This window comes from Rhinolophus sinicus, linkage group LG07, assembly GCF_036562045.2.
Source record: "Rhinolophus sinicus isolate RSC01 linkage group LG07, ASM3656204v1, whole genome shotgun sequence".
Lineage (NCBI taxonomy): Eukaryota > Metazoa > Chordata > Mammalia > Chiroptera > Rhinolophidae > Rhinolophus > Rhinolophus sinicus.
Genome location: NC_133757.1, coordinates 1,392,825 through 1,407,687, shown reverse-complemented (window position 1 = coordinate 1,407,687; position 14,863 = coordinate 1,392,825). Strand labels below are relative to the sequence as shown.

At 51.8% G+C, this 14,863-nt stretch overlaps 1 protein-coding gene across 1 annotated transcript in view; it reads right to left on the bottom strand.

Moving 5' to 3' along the window:
- Positions 1 to 789: 789 nt before the first annotated feature.
- Positions 790 to 14,863, bottom strand: part of TCERG1L (transcription elongation regulator 1 like) — a 138,317-nt gene continuing 124,243 nt past the window's right edge. The window contains exons 10-12 of the mRNA XM_019728270.2: positions 8,476 to 8,565; positions 5,477 to 5,595; positions 790 to 1,667 (exon numbers count right to left, since the gene is read on the bottom strand). Of these exons, the coding sequence (XP_019583829.2) occupies positions 1,511 to 1,667; positions 5,477 to 5,595; positions 8,476 to 8,565 (366 nt within the window). The 3' untranslated portion in view covers positions 790 to 1,510. The remainder of the gene's footprint in view (positions 1,668 to 5,476; positions 5,596 to 8,475; positions 8,566 to 14,863) is intronic.

Here is a 14,863-nt window from a genome sequence, read left to right as displayed (position 1 = left end):
AGCCACAGCTGTGCTCTCTCCACCAGGGTGTGGATGGCTGCCCTGGTGGGGAGGCATTTTCTGTAGATGCTTCTCTGAGCCTGGGGGTAATGGCTGCTCCTTACGTCTGTTATTCCTTTGCTCTTCAGATGTGTCTTTACTTCCTAGCCCCAATACTCTAATCTCATTATATTAGTAATTCTTTCCATTAAATCTCCCTATTCAGATCACAAGCTGGTTTCTAGTTCCTGATTGGACCCCGATTGATCAGCGATGGCATTTGCTTCTCCAGAGTCTGCCTCCTGCACGGACCCCCTGATGCCCACCCCCCCACCTGGGCCATGGTCTGTATCTGACCCATGGCCCCAGAACCCACAGAGGTCACCACATAGAAGGTAACCTGTTAACAATCCTGTGGTTGAGGCCAGCACGTACCCCAGTAAAGAGAGAATCCCACCTTGCCAATTACGTCCTAATATGTGGCAACATGTGTCCTTGGGGGGCTAAGGAGAAAGCAGGTGAGGAGGTGTGTCACTGTGTCCTAGGGACAGAGAGAGGACGTGAATAGGTACTCCATAGACTTTGAAATCAGTAAATGGGTGTTCAGTAAGTTAAAGAATACAATGAATTATCTGGGGTTTTAGCAAACCATGGCTACTAAGTGGAAAAGTTCGGTATTTGTTTGAGTAGAACTACACAGCCCTTAGGTGCAATCATAAATGTTTCTATGAATCTTTCAAAATAGAGTATATTATTTGAAACAATGTGGCTGCTTAAGATTGTGTTAGAAGTCTTAAAGAGAAAAACACACTGGTTTAAAATATTTATTAATTCAAAAAAATTTTAAATTTTTTGTACAAAGATGATGAGAAAAGTCTCATGCACACTCTGGGCATACAATAAAAATAACTGAAATACTAGTATGATGGTGTTATACAAAATAATTCTCTTTTCAGTAGGACCTCCGACAGGCAGTGCAGCCCATTCTCCAGGCCTGATGCCCCAGGGAACGCGGTGACACCTGCGGGTGACCCATGGTCCATGTGTCCCAATGCTCACAGTTGTCACTATGATTAATGATAAAATACCCTATTGCTACTACTCAGAAAACTAGACCGAGACGTGGGGACACTTGCGTAAGGAATTCCCCAACACCACGAACTCCTGAAGAACTAAAGTAACTCACAAAGGTTTTCAGAAAAGTTTCAGATAATTGACTCAACTCATGAAAACACCTTGAGATGGTTTTAGATGGTGCCTGCGTCCTCTGAGTTACAAACCTGCAGTGGATTTATACTCTGTTTATATTACAAGTAATTTGCATAATTAACACAACTAAGGGATCCACATATCATGGCAATTAAAAATGCATCAAACTCTGAACCTTGTACAAAAAAGCTTCAATATGAAACAGTAATCCTCTGAGCACTGAGCCCGCCTCGTACCGGGAACACCCACCCCACCGCACGGATGCCGCCCCCACCTCCACCCTCGCTCTGCACCTCTCAGTCTTATTGCATTGTTTACACACTCATCTCATTTTCCGTAGCCTCAGTCTGTTTTCCTTGTCCCGTTTCTTAAGAATGAGGATGAATTGGTTGAAAAAGTGCTCTTGGTCCTTCCTTTTAGGAACAAGTCGAAATCTCTCATCCCGGCCATACTTCTCGGCAAAGTCCTTAAACGTGGTCCTGAAAAACAAGACATTTCTCAGCTCTTCCCTGAGTGTCGGCTCTCATGAACGCTGTGCAGCAGGCATGCCTGGGAGGGCAGACAGCTCCTGCACAGACCCGGCTGCTGGCTGCGGGCCCGAGAGTGGGGCACTGGGGTGGGGGATGGGCTGAAGGGAGCAGCCCCATCCATTCCCCATGCTGGGTGGTACTCTCCACTGGGCCCGCCCGGCAGGGTCCTGACCCAGCTTGTCTGGCAGACCCCCCCCCCCCGTCTCCATCTAATGGGCCCATAGACATGAGCCTGGTACTTCCCTTGCCCCCCCACCCCCTGCCCACCTGTCGGCTTACTGTTGCTTGGAGCTCACTGTGGCCCAGACACCCCCATCACTGCTTCTGCCACACAGGTCTTCTGCCCCATTCTCTTACCACCTGCCTACCTGCCGCGGGGTCTTCCTTCTTCCTGGCACACCCTTATTTCCTCACTCATCACATAAAGCCCACTCTCGTTAGAAGTCAGGACTACCAAGCCTTCTGCAAGCAAACTCGCCCTGTCTGGAGGCCCAGAGGACTGCACGGTCCTCGTCCTGGTTAGGACCTCCGTAAGCCCCAACTGTGCAGTTTTACTCAACTGTCCCCGATCCAGTGGAAGCACCAATGTCTGCTTTGTTCTCCACGACCATCCTGAGTGTCTAGCCCAGCGGCTGCCATGTGCTGAGCACAAATATTGATGGAGCGAATCCACAACTTCCAAGCCCAGGAGTCCCAGTAAGGAAACTGGAGTGAAGCCAGCCCAGCCCAGCCAGGCTGGTCCCAAGGAGCTGGGGCAGCTCCAAGGGCAGAAAGAGTGGACATGCTTTTTTGGGGACAAATGGAACTCTGCCCGCACTGGGTCCCCAAGGCTTTCTCTCTTCCCAGCCCTGAACCTGGAGCTCAGGAGCAGTGACAGCTGTAGCACGGCCCAGCCCCAGAGGCCAGTGAGTGGGCCCTGCCTCCCCCTGGAGGTGGGGCTGGGCCTGAGCTGCCGGGGGCACCCGGGGCACACAGAAAGGTGCAGATATTTCATTGTTGTATTAAATTATTATAACAATCCTTCTTTGTACATGAACAACAAGACTATCCAGACACGGCCGTGAGGAAACCAGACGAACAATCCTCGCTGCGGTCACCACTGGGTCTCCTCCCTCCTCAGCCAGCTCTGCTGCTCACGCTCTGTGGCCCTGCTCGCTCGCACACGGCTCTGAAAGAAAAGCACTGCTCTCTGGTTTTCTCCTCCTCCCTCCCTCCTCCTGGCTGTGGACTGGATGTGTGTGCAGCCCCAGAATCCATGTGTTGAAGCTCTACCCCTCATGGGATGGTATTAGGAGGTGGGGCCTTTGGGGGGGGGTAGATGAGGTCATGAGGGTGGGGCCCTCGTGACAGGACTTGTGTTCTTATAAAGAGACCCCAGAGACCTCCCTCACTCTCTGCCATGTGAGGACACGACGAGGGCACCACCTATAGCCCAGGACGCAGCCCCACCAGACACTGAATCTGCTGCTGCTTTGATCTTGGGCTTCCAGCCTCCAGAACTGTGAGAAACAGGCGTGTTGTTAAGGCCCCCTGTCTGCTATAGCAGCTGGAGGGGACTGAGACCCTTCCCCTTCCTTCATCCCCGTAATGAGGAGACTCACGGGGGCTTGTTCAGAGGGAGCCTCAGCTTTATTGGTCAGGGGCTGGGCAGAGGTTTTTCTACACAGGTCAATCTGGGCACCTGTGGAAAGAGGGAGTAAAACTCTGCGGCCCCTTCGCCATGCCGAGGGGACAGCCTGGCTCGCTGCTGGCCCTGGCGAGCTGTCAGGAGCCTGGAAAGTCATCTGCGTCATTGGCATTGCACTGTGTTCCCCTGGTAGCCCGTGGTGGAAGGAGGTGGCCACGGTGGCACCTGGGCCCACAGTCTGGCCCCATAGCCCAAGGTACTTTCCCCATGGCTCCTCTCCCCATCCCAAGACCCCAAGAACCAGGCAGGATTGGCAGCTGGCTGGCTCTGGACTGTCCCTATGCCACTGTTCCCAGGGGCTCCTCAGCACAGAGCTGAGGCTAGTGACCGTGACCCGAGCTCGGTGCTGCCAAGGCCTAAGGGGCCACTTCCAGGGACTCAGGAGGGTCTCCAGGGACCCCCAAAGTCTAGTGTACAGACTTCAACCACACGGATCTTGCTAGAACACCTGTGAAACAGTGGGAGGAAAGTGTAAAGACCATCTGAAAAGGCTTTGAAATGTTGCAGAATTAGCTACTTTGGAAATAAAAATATTTTTATAATTTTAAAAGTACTATATACCCAGTATAAGTTTCTTAAAAACAGCAGGCAATTAAATCTAATGTTAAAGAAGAGTGCATTTTACACTCTTCAAATCTGCACTGCCCCCTTTCCTTCTGTGTGTGTGTGTGATCTTTTTCCTAATTGCTTGGTGCATTCTGGGTGTTTTCTCCTTCGCCTTCATAATATAGTCATGGGCTGGGGATAGGTTGTGTTATTGCTAACGTCTGACCGGTGGATGGAGGCTAGTAGCTAAAAGTCCATCACAATTACAGCGATGACAGTGGTGCCGAGAGCGCCCTGTGCGAGCTCCCACCCTCCAGGCACCGGTGCCCTTCTCTGCAGGCAGCCCCATCCTAACTACTGGGGGAGGGAGCTGCTGCCACTCTCCCACATTCAGACGTGACAAGGAAGCTCCTGAAGACCCAGTGCCTCCCCAGATCCAGGGCAGGGCTGCGCCCTGAGGCTGGGGCTCCAGACCCCACTTCTGGGAAGCCTGGGCCCTTTGTCTCCCCAGGGTCACACCTCCCTGTCACAAAGGCCTTAACTGCAGAAAATCAGTTTACAAATCGATAGACACACATTTCCATTCTGCCATGGGGATAATTCATGTTAACTTTTACCCATTCTGAGAGTATCTATCTTTTAAACGCTTGGAGAATTTTTATGAGGACTCCGTACCCGCTAACATGCCGTCCCATCATTGACCCAGCGCATAAACCAACCAATGATCAAACCACGGAAACCTACTTCTTCATAGAAACTTATCACTAATGAGTTTCTATTTAAAAATAATGCTGCATTGATGCATCTTTATTAAAAAGAAAAATGCATATATATCCACTTAAAAATAATATCCCAATCTAAATTAAAAACATATCAAAGTCAAACATTTTCATACTTCCTAAAGTTAGTCTTATAATTCTAAAATATAAGAGTGTCTAGTAGACACTCATTGTTTGTAATGTATCAGCCAATTAAAGCTAATTTTAAGAAAGCATTAAGCCTATGTTTTTCTAATTACTAATGACTATTTTCCTATTAGTCTGTTTTATTTCACAGAAATAAAGCCTGATTATTTGGGGTGAGCTTTGGCAGCCAAATTCTCAGCATGCACATGACATTATTTTACGCTCTAGTTGACTGCTAAGGCATCCAGACCAAGGGAGCTGGTGGGGTTTATTTCGCTGTTGTTTCTTTTGTATTTTTAGCCTGTGATCATTAGAAATTAGACCTCCCCTCATGAGAAGATACCTATTGATTAGTTATTTAGGCCACGGAGTCAGAGTCTGGTATGGCGGGTTAGCTGGAAGCACGTGTGCTGGGCTGGTGGGAAGGAGGGGGCTGGGCCTCACTCCCGAGGACACCAGGGAGAGGCCAGCCCCTCTCTCCAGCTGGTCTCCAAAATTACACTCTTGATGTCTGGAATGCGAGGTTACGTGGCTTAACCAAACCCATCTTTAAAAGCCCTCTCTCAACAGTTGGTGAATATTCCAGCCCCAGAAATTGCCGGCTGCCTCTCTCTCTGTACCTGGGCGACACTTTCGATTCCTCCAGAAGTTTTCTGAACTCTTCTTTGGCTAGCAGCAGTTTGCTTCTCTTTTCCTTGTATTCTTCTTTTACCCTTGTCTTGACAAACTGTTCAAATATCTGAAAACACACACAAGAGGAAAGTATTACAAGACTGCATATCAGAAATGAAATCTTGTGTTTCCAACACGACACAGAAAGCACCGAGGGTCTCAGGTAAGCCTTCCTGTCACCATTGCTGGAGGTACAAGCGAAAGCCCTTCCCTGGTGGCACCCCAGGAAGCCTGGATCCCTGCGAGGCCAGGATGTGTGTCCCCATCCAGGCACCGCCCCGGGGCCACACACTGAGCCGGGCCTGCCTGAGGAACCCTGGGAATGGCTGGGTGCCATGAAGCAACTGGCAGTGTGGAAATCCCACCGCCAAGGTCACTGGGTCTCTGGTTTATAGCTCCGAGAGCAGCGTCTGCAGTCGCTTGCTGGCTTTCACATCACTGCTGGTCTTACCAGGAACACATAGAGTACAGAATTTGCTCTAGTCAATTTCTATGGTGACATAATTGTCACTTGTGTCTCTAAAAATGACTTTCGTTTGTGAAAAGAAGGTCAACCCGGCATCCCTGGTCTCCAGAAGACCCACTTGTGACTGTGGGCTCAGCCTCCCCTGGGGGTGTCAGGGAGCCCCCAGGTTCCCGGCGCGTATCATCAATGACCGGGAGAAGAGCTGACCCCCCCCCCCCCGCACTCCCCAGTTTGACAGGTGGTGTGCTTTGAAGGCCAACCCCACAGCAAACCCCATTCCTCAGCGTAAAGGCTAACGGACTGTCGGCTGGGCAAAGCCATTCACGACCCAGGACGGTTTCTCTTGGGTATTGGGAGCCCAAGTGGCAGCCACAGCATCTCGCTGCATAGGCCCTGGAGGCTGCCTCCCTCCGAGAGAAGGGAGGCTCATTGTTCTAACACTGGGGAGGGCGTTGCTATCAGACCATAAAGCCAAAGGGGGTGGAACCAGAGCCACGTTGTTCCGAATGCTCCAGGGACATTTAAAGGAAAATAAACTGGAAATCACTTGAGTGTGTGTGCAAACACCAAGCTCAATAAGCCCCCACGCAGGATCCCATACGCCAGAAAGGGCAGTTCTGCACGGACACCAGCCATCGCCAAGGCCGAGAACGAGATTGTGCCCCGAGAGCTCTGGGTCTCAGTTCCTGCCCAGGACACGGAGCAGGATGTGAGGACGGGCCCATTAAGCATCATCACTTCCCCTGGCGGGCGGGGCTTTGTCTTTCTTTGGGTTTCAGAGTCCTTGCCAGTAACCAAAGCCGCCAGAGGTTTATAAACCCAAAATGCAGGCGCCTCCTGAAGCCTTAGCAGCTAAATGAAATATTCACGAACAGGACAAACTGAGCACATGTGCTTATATATTTAATTAAGAATATGATTGGCTCATTTTGCCTTCAAGGCAAGTGGAAATGTTAGCTCACGAGTTGTCTTATCATTTAACTCATAAAAAGGTGAATGCAGGGGGACTATCTCCTAGAAGCATGTGGCTCCATCATCAGTTGGGGTTTTGCTCCATTCACTTTAAATCGGAATGGAAACCATAGCTGGCTGCGGGGCCAGAGCTCTCTGACCTGCCTCAGGCACGTGTCCGTCCCTCCACGGTTCTCTTCTCTCCCCCTTGACCCTGCTGCTTTATTTAGGCTGCTATCATTGAATGGCTCAGGTTTTTCCCTCTTTAACAAATCATGCCAGTTTTATTCAAAGTGGGGCATGGCTTTTCAAAAGAGATACTTTGTGCTAGTATCTCATTAGGGCAATAAAATAAAACATGATGTGTTACCATAGAAACAGGCCTGATTAGCGCATCCACGACCCCACGTTCTGTTTGGGTTCATTCGCTTCTCCTTTGCAGCCCCCCAGGAGAGGGGCTTTGTGCCCCAGGAGTCTCGGCTTTCCACGTGAAGACACTGTGTGATCACAGGCCCCACACAGATGTGTGCCTGACGCTCGCTGACCCATTTAATTGTAAATAGAACTGCGTTTTTTGAGTTGGGCCCAAATATCGTTTCCCTCATCACTCAGCTTCACCACCACCCATCGTGCCCACTGTCCCATGTCCCCTTGGGTGGGCTGGCTTCTCACAAACTGTCTCTCCCGTAAGTACCAGCCATCACGAGGCCTGCTTCTTCCCTCGTCCTTGCGCCTCGGGGACCGAGAAGCCGCCTGCTAAGCCGGGCCTGAGTTGCCTCTGGGCGGTTTCACAGGGGGCTCCTGGTGCAGGTGGATACTCCAGTCTGATCTGTCTGCCGAGCACATATCCAGGCACGGACAGGACGTCCCAGCCCAGGGGGCACAGACCTAGTCTGCTTAACTCCTGCCCTCTCTGGCCCGGCTTCAGAAACCCTAAGGTGAGTCCTGTGTGGGGTGGCCACCCCCCCAGACCTCAGGAGGGCAGGGGACCCCCCCCCATCCAGGAACCAAGCAAACGGAGCTCCTGCCGTTCCCAGTCACCCTAGGGATGTGGCTGAAACATCGAGGCATCACTGAGCCTTTGACGGTGGACAGGCTATTCCTTCTTCGACTCCCTTCAAAGGGGCTGACGGCCTCTAAAAGCACCCAGAGCCAGAGAGGACAGTGCTGAGTGCCACACAGCTGTCCGTGGACCCACTGTGCTCTGTACCAGCTGTTGTAGGCACCAGCCAGTCTGCGGGACTTCATTGGGGCTTAACATGCCTTTGTTGCAAACATAATGGGCTTCTTACTATGTGTTCTTTGTAGTTGAATGGTTCAACTTCCTGGTTTTTAATATTGCAGCAAAAGGGTGAGCTAGGACCCCTAACTTCCTGCCCCCAAACACCCCAGCGAGAGCACTCAGGCCGCGCCCGCCCCCCTGACACACGAGGACACCAGATGTCTATCTGTCCACCAGCCGGGCCCCAGGAAGCGTGTCACTGGACGGCTGCGTCTCGAGACTGTCGCTTTGCCCGACCACAGCATTACCTGTTTCCGTTCCTCGGAGTTCAGCAGGAGATAGCGTGGATCAAACACGATTTTATGTAATTCCTTCTCCCAGGTAGAAAACGCTGACACCTGAAGGGAGATATTCAATAGAGTTGTTTTAGCATTTCGTGCTGAGCCTGGAGAGCTGCTGAGATGATCAATGGTGACCATAGAGCACTAAGGCACCCTGGGTTCAGCGACGCCGTGCCGGACGCAAGTGCTGGATGTCCTGAGAAAATCGATACATAGAGCATTAGAAAATTTAATTCCGACACTCATGACACTGTTTCTTTCTTGGCCATCTTCCAGGGCTCTATGCCTCTGATCTGAAGCCCCAAGCACATCTGTGCAGCTGTGGCATTCTGGAACGTCACATTTCAGAAGGAGAAATATCTGTAAAAATGTTCAGAATACCGCAAGCCAGAGCAGAGGGCAACGTCTTGCAAATGGTCTGAGTTTAGCATCATTTCAGTTGATTTTTACTTCACGTTTAAACCTTTTTGAGGTAGGCCATTTTTCAAAACAAATGGCTTTAATTCATCATAGTTTGAGATTTACTGAAAGTTACAGGAACATGACAAGGTGACAAGGTTAGCATGCACCCCGGGTCCCCATATTGTAACGGTCGGCGTTAGCATGCCAGCTTGTCTGCACTCTCATGAACAGAAGTCCTCACTCTCCTCAGTTTCCTTAGTCTTCGCCTACTTGTCTTCTGCCCCAGGCTGTCCCCAGGACACTACGAGACGTTCAGTCTCACGTCTCCTGACGTCCCCTCCACAATAGAGCACTTGCTTCTTCACTGCGCCCTTCGGTTGGCTAAGACGTCACACAGAACAGTGTTATGTCATCCTGGTCACTCCACCCCCTGTACACAGGCCCCGCCCACACTGCTCAGGATTGTTCTCCCCGGGGTGGGGACCTTGGGGGCCACTGTAGAATTCAGCCCACACGGCACGTCAGCTAGGTGTGCACCACCCACCCTCTGTATCGTCCTGGTCACCTCCTACCTGACTCTCAGGGGCCCAACCAGAGCAGCTGCTGGCTCAGCTCAGAGACACAGAGCTGTGTTTCCCGTGTCCTCATTAGGGGCTGGTTTCCATTTCCCCAGAGGGGCAGGGGCCTTTCTCACCTGGGTGGAGGACGGCAGGAGGCAGGTGTAGAGGTTCTGAAGGGGCACCAAGACCACTGCGGGTACGTGCACGGGACAGTTGCCCAGCCACACAGCAGGCCCACAGCCCTCTAAGAAGGTTCAAGAATCTCAATTTGGCCTGAGCCCACCACCTCTGCCTCCAGGGTCGCGGGCGGGGCATCATGGTCATGGCCCTTGTCATGAGTTTGTCCAGTTTGCCCACCAGTGGCTGTTTCCAGCCCTCACACTAGTCCCAACACCACCACCTCCACCCTCGGGAGCCCAGGTGCCCAGCCTGCCCACGGACCCTCCTCTAGGACTCTCTCCCCCTGAGCACCACAGCCTCCTCCCACAAGCCCTGAGGCCACCAAATCCTCCAAGGAGTTTCACTTCTGAGAAGCTGCCTGGCCACCCTCTGCCCCTCCCCTCCCAACGTCCACTCTGCCTGCAGCTCAGCGGATAACAGCACTGGGTTCTCCGTAACTAGCACTCACCCCATTCCCCTCTTGACGATTTCCTGTTCACAGGCCTGTGTCTCCTATTTCTGGCTCTGGAGCTCCTGACAGTTAAAGGCGGCTTGAGGTGGGCACAGCACAGAATGAAGTGAACAGGCTGGTGGGAGACGCTGTGCCCTTGGCGTGTCTTTGACAGTGAGGCAGTGTCACATTTGGGATCTCGGAGAAGCAGCCCCAAGATAGGGACTTGGAGCTGGAAGTGCATTTGGGCGGTGACTCCGGTCATACTGGGAAATGAAGTGTGGAAACAGAGAGGCCAGGGACGGTGATGACGAGCAGGTGTCCACCGGGGGCCGCTGGGCCAGGTCCAGCCAGCAACCCTGGGAGGCCACGGAGAACGTGCCAGAACCTGCCTGAGGTGCGTCCCCCGGAGATGGGGAAGTGAGGGTTTGTGTCTGGTCCCCACCCGTCCTCGGCGAGCATCGGCCCCCGGGGGTGTTCATCCCTGAACTCAGAGGTGCCAGAAGTCCCATGAGCCCAGGTGAGCCAGGTGACCTGAAGGTGAATGCAGACCTCAGCAAGGGACCTGTCTGCTTCCCCCACCTGAGACCCCCAACTTCCACACTTATCTCCCAGTGCTCACAGTATTACATCAATTTCAGCTTTTTTTCAACTTTGATGGATAAATAAAAGTTTACACTATTATTCCACAATATGCTCAGCGGATTGAACTTGAGGGCTATTTTCACATAAGGGCTACTTATAACCCCATTCTAGGAATTAGAGGGGGTGACTAGAGTCTCATTGCTAATGGAGAAGTGACAGTGTCGGAAGAGCTGAATCACTAACAGCCCTGGCAACCAATTTGGGGAAGAGGCACATAGGGCAGCGAAGCCGGAGAAAAGGGCAGCGCGAGTCCGGTGGTAATAAGCTGCTTACTGCTCAACACTGGTGGGGCGTGCTGGCCAGACAGTCTCAGGGACCCGCAAGGATTGCTACTGGGAGGACACACTGTGAGAAAGTGACTTTCTCAAGAACAATCTGGGATACGGGTCAAGAGTTTATAGGCTGCAGGATACAGCCCCCCACACACAGAAAGTCGTCAGGGTATTACCGAAAGTAGCCAAATTAGAAAACACACTACACGAATGAAAATGCAGGATTTTTGAACTAACAATGAATTGAATATCATGCCCTCATCAGAAAAGTTTTCCAAAACTTTATATTAATGTTTGTAAATGCTTAAAATGAGAAAACAATATACAAATTTATAAATTAGGTTACATCTTAGGAAACTGACGACTGTATATTAAAACAATTATTATTTAGCCATGTTCAACTACAGTTCAATGTTCATTATTCTATAAAATAAAAATGTTTACTCTTGTGTTTTTTTAAAAACCTATTATTTAAAAAAGTATTCAACTGATATAATGACTGTTTCTTAGGGTAGAACTTCCGGTGACTTTTTAAATTTATACTCTTAATGTTTTTCATATTTCCTGTAATAAGCGTGCATTCCTTTTACAGCATGATTTTATTTTGCTAGCGGTATCATCACGTGTCCTGTGAGCTTTGGAAGCATTGCCATGGGAATGAAGCAGCTAAGCTTCCTAAGGAGCAAAGACCCGCCGTGCAGAGCAGACACTGCAGTCACACGGCTGTCATCTCCTCACATCCAGGGCCACCGTCCCTGCCACCTACCACCTGCCCACGAGGACATCTGAGCCCTCCCACCATGTGTCCTGGCCCGAGTGCGACTACAGCCCCTGAGAGGCAACGCAGCTTAAGCACCTGAGGGAAGGGACAGCAGAGGGGCCCTCCTGCTCCTGGGAGAAGCGCCTGCTGCCCTGGTATCAGAGGACCCATCAGCAGCCTCTGTTCACGTGCACCAACGTGACCCCGAAACCCATTTGATCCTGGCTGTCCTAGTGCAGTGGGGACTGTCGTGGCCCCGCTGGCTGAGCGTGCCATCTGTTAATTCCTCACCCTAACAGACTCGGATGCAAACAACAGGGGGCTCAGCTGCCGGCCTCCCGGGGGTGGCCCCCTGCTGGGGAGCAAGCCAAGGGTCACCCAGAGAGGGGCCCCTGAGAGGACCTCACCCAGCACAGCCCCGAGTCCCCAAGTCAAGGTCTAGGGTTCCCAGGAGGTCCTTTCTTCCCTGGCCCCTAGGAAAGCCATACTTATTTCTAAAGGATGCTTTGCAGAAAGAAGAAGTCCTCAGTGAGTTGTCCTGAGTGCGTTTATCTAAACAGGCAGCATTAAATTAATAACCTTCTGTTCAGTTACGCCTGCCCCTTTATAGACTAAAGTTCAAAAGAAAGCTCTATTGTGGTTTCCAGAGTAAAACAAAATAAAAACAAAACCTTCCATGAACCATCAACTGCTACAAAAGCACAGACCTGCAGCCCCTCCCCATCCAGCATCCTGGGAACACCCCAAGCCAAGCGCTCAGCAAACGCCTAGAAACCCACAGGACCCAGCTTCGCCATTTCAAGAGTCAATGGATTTCTGAACTGAAACACTGAACAAATGCAGTAAAAAAAAATCTCGTTAGTCACTCAGTCCATGAAAAATGTGACCTTTCTGCACCTCATTCTGAAGCAACTACGTAGAAATCTCGGGGGCTCAGCTGTGACGTCCTCACAAGCATGATGAACCTTTACAACCTGCTGTCATGCTTGAGTGTCCGAAAGTCACAAACGGCCACCTCGCTCTGCCATCAGCAGTCAACGCAGGTCTCTGCCCTCCAGGAGCTGCACGTGGGCTTCCGCGGAGTCCTCAGGACACAGGGCTTGAGGCTGCACCCCAGCCTCTCCCTCCGGGGAAACTCAGCCTCGGCGGCTGGAGCCTCACTCTCCTGCCTTGTTTTGTTCACGTGTAAGACTGCGCTGAACGGAAGCCTCGGGGAGGCAAGAATGCGCTGAGGCTCACGTTAGTAAAACCCTCAACCAAGGCCACCGGGATAAATTCAATAGACCGTATACACCTTGCCCGCCAGCACCCTTGGCAGCAAAGGAGGGCCCCTCGAGCAGCCCTCATCTAGCTCCCGTGCAGGGTAGTTTGATGCTGTGATGGTGAACTGGGCCTGGTGGATTCTCAAAACAAAGACATGGAAATGTAGATATGAATGAGACGAAATCGAAAGGAATGGCAGAAGGCCCCGACCCTCCAGGGACGGTGGCCTTGCTCCATAACTGGGCTACGTGAAGGGGCACAGAGCAGTCGCGTGTGTGGCATCATGTGGCAGCCAGAGCAGGGGCAGGGCCTTCCCAGAGAAGGGACCCCATGGCAAGAGTGGAAGGAGGGACTGGGCGTGGATGAGACACAGCAGGGCGGCCACCAGAGGTGGTGACAGTGGTGACATTGGGTTCGAGCCTCCAGGACCATGAGGCCAGTCTGATGCCACCAAATGAGCGGCCCCATTGGGTAGAAGGGACAGTGTCTAAATAGATCAATGTCCTGCTGACACCCTCCCGGAACATCAGAGAAAGGTCAGCAGACAGCAGACCCATGTATCTGAAGCGGGAGATGGGGCAGCCGGGAGCCCCGCCCTGCTCCCGGGTTCCTTCATCCTGTGGGTACTTAGCACAGCCAGGGTGGGTAAGTGAGTTTCACTGACAAACCTTTGGTGTTGAAGTGGGCGAGGGTGGGAGAGTGGAGACTAGAGTGGAGGGCAGAGCAGAGGCCTGGGGCTGCGCTGCCTCCCCACCTGCCGGCCGAGGCCCCGGGCCTGGCACACGGTAGCGCCCCTGGTAGAGGCCAGCGATTCCACAGGCTTCCCACATGCAGGGCTGGTTTAATGAAAGCACCTCAGTGGCTTGACAAGTAAAGCAAGGTGTGTGGGGAGCAGGGACTGCACCCCTTTTTAAAATACCATTTTAGCCTAATACATATGTATAGTTTTAAAACGACGTGTTTAAAAACAACTCAACCCTCGTCTACACCAGGACCTACTCCTGTGTGTGTCCTGGTTCGCATCCCTTGTGCATATGCTAATGCAAGATGACACATTTTACTTCTGAGCCAATGACTGGATAAAGCCACGGGTGCGTTAAAAATGGTGCAGAGGAAGCGCGTGTGTCGGGCGCGTGGCCGGGACAATCCTACTTATTCTCAGAGTTGGCTTCTGACTGTCAGCTTCCTGTTCCCCAAGGCCTCTTCCCACCCAGGTGCCAGCAGCCCACAGACTCTGAGGGGCCCTGCTGTGGGGGCCGGGGTCCCCGCAGGCAGCCCCCCTTGCCCTCTCCCGGGCTCCAGCGACACCTCTGGACTTTGGTGGAATCTGCTTTTGAATTTCTGAGGCCACTGACAGTTGGTTACAATTATCATCGCACACGGGGACCCATTACTGCCTTCTGCATTCAGTCTTATTTGTGAAGAAATCCAACTGGGCTAATCTACGTATTGTCTGATTTTATACGCAAAAGCCAAAGTAGGAAATAAAAGTCACTAAGAAAAGATTTGATTATAAAATGCTTTTTCCCCATCAAGTTCAAAATGAGATTTAGTACAATTAAGACATCCTAAAAATTGAAAATAGTTGGACCAATCTATCGGTGTGAAAGTCCCTGCTTGAGTAAGAGAACCACAGGGGACACACCTCTGCAATGTGGACCCCCAGACCTGGCCGGGCTCCAGCAGGAACCTTAGCCACAGACAGATGCTCCCTTTACATAATGCGGTGATTGTCCCGTCCAGGAGACCCCACCTGTTCCCCTGCCAGGGCTTCCACGCCAGGTGGAGAGAGCTGCCCGCGGTGCCACCCACCCTTCCAAACCAGGACAAAAAGCGGGGGATC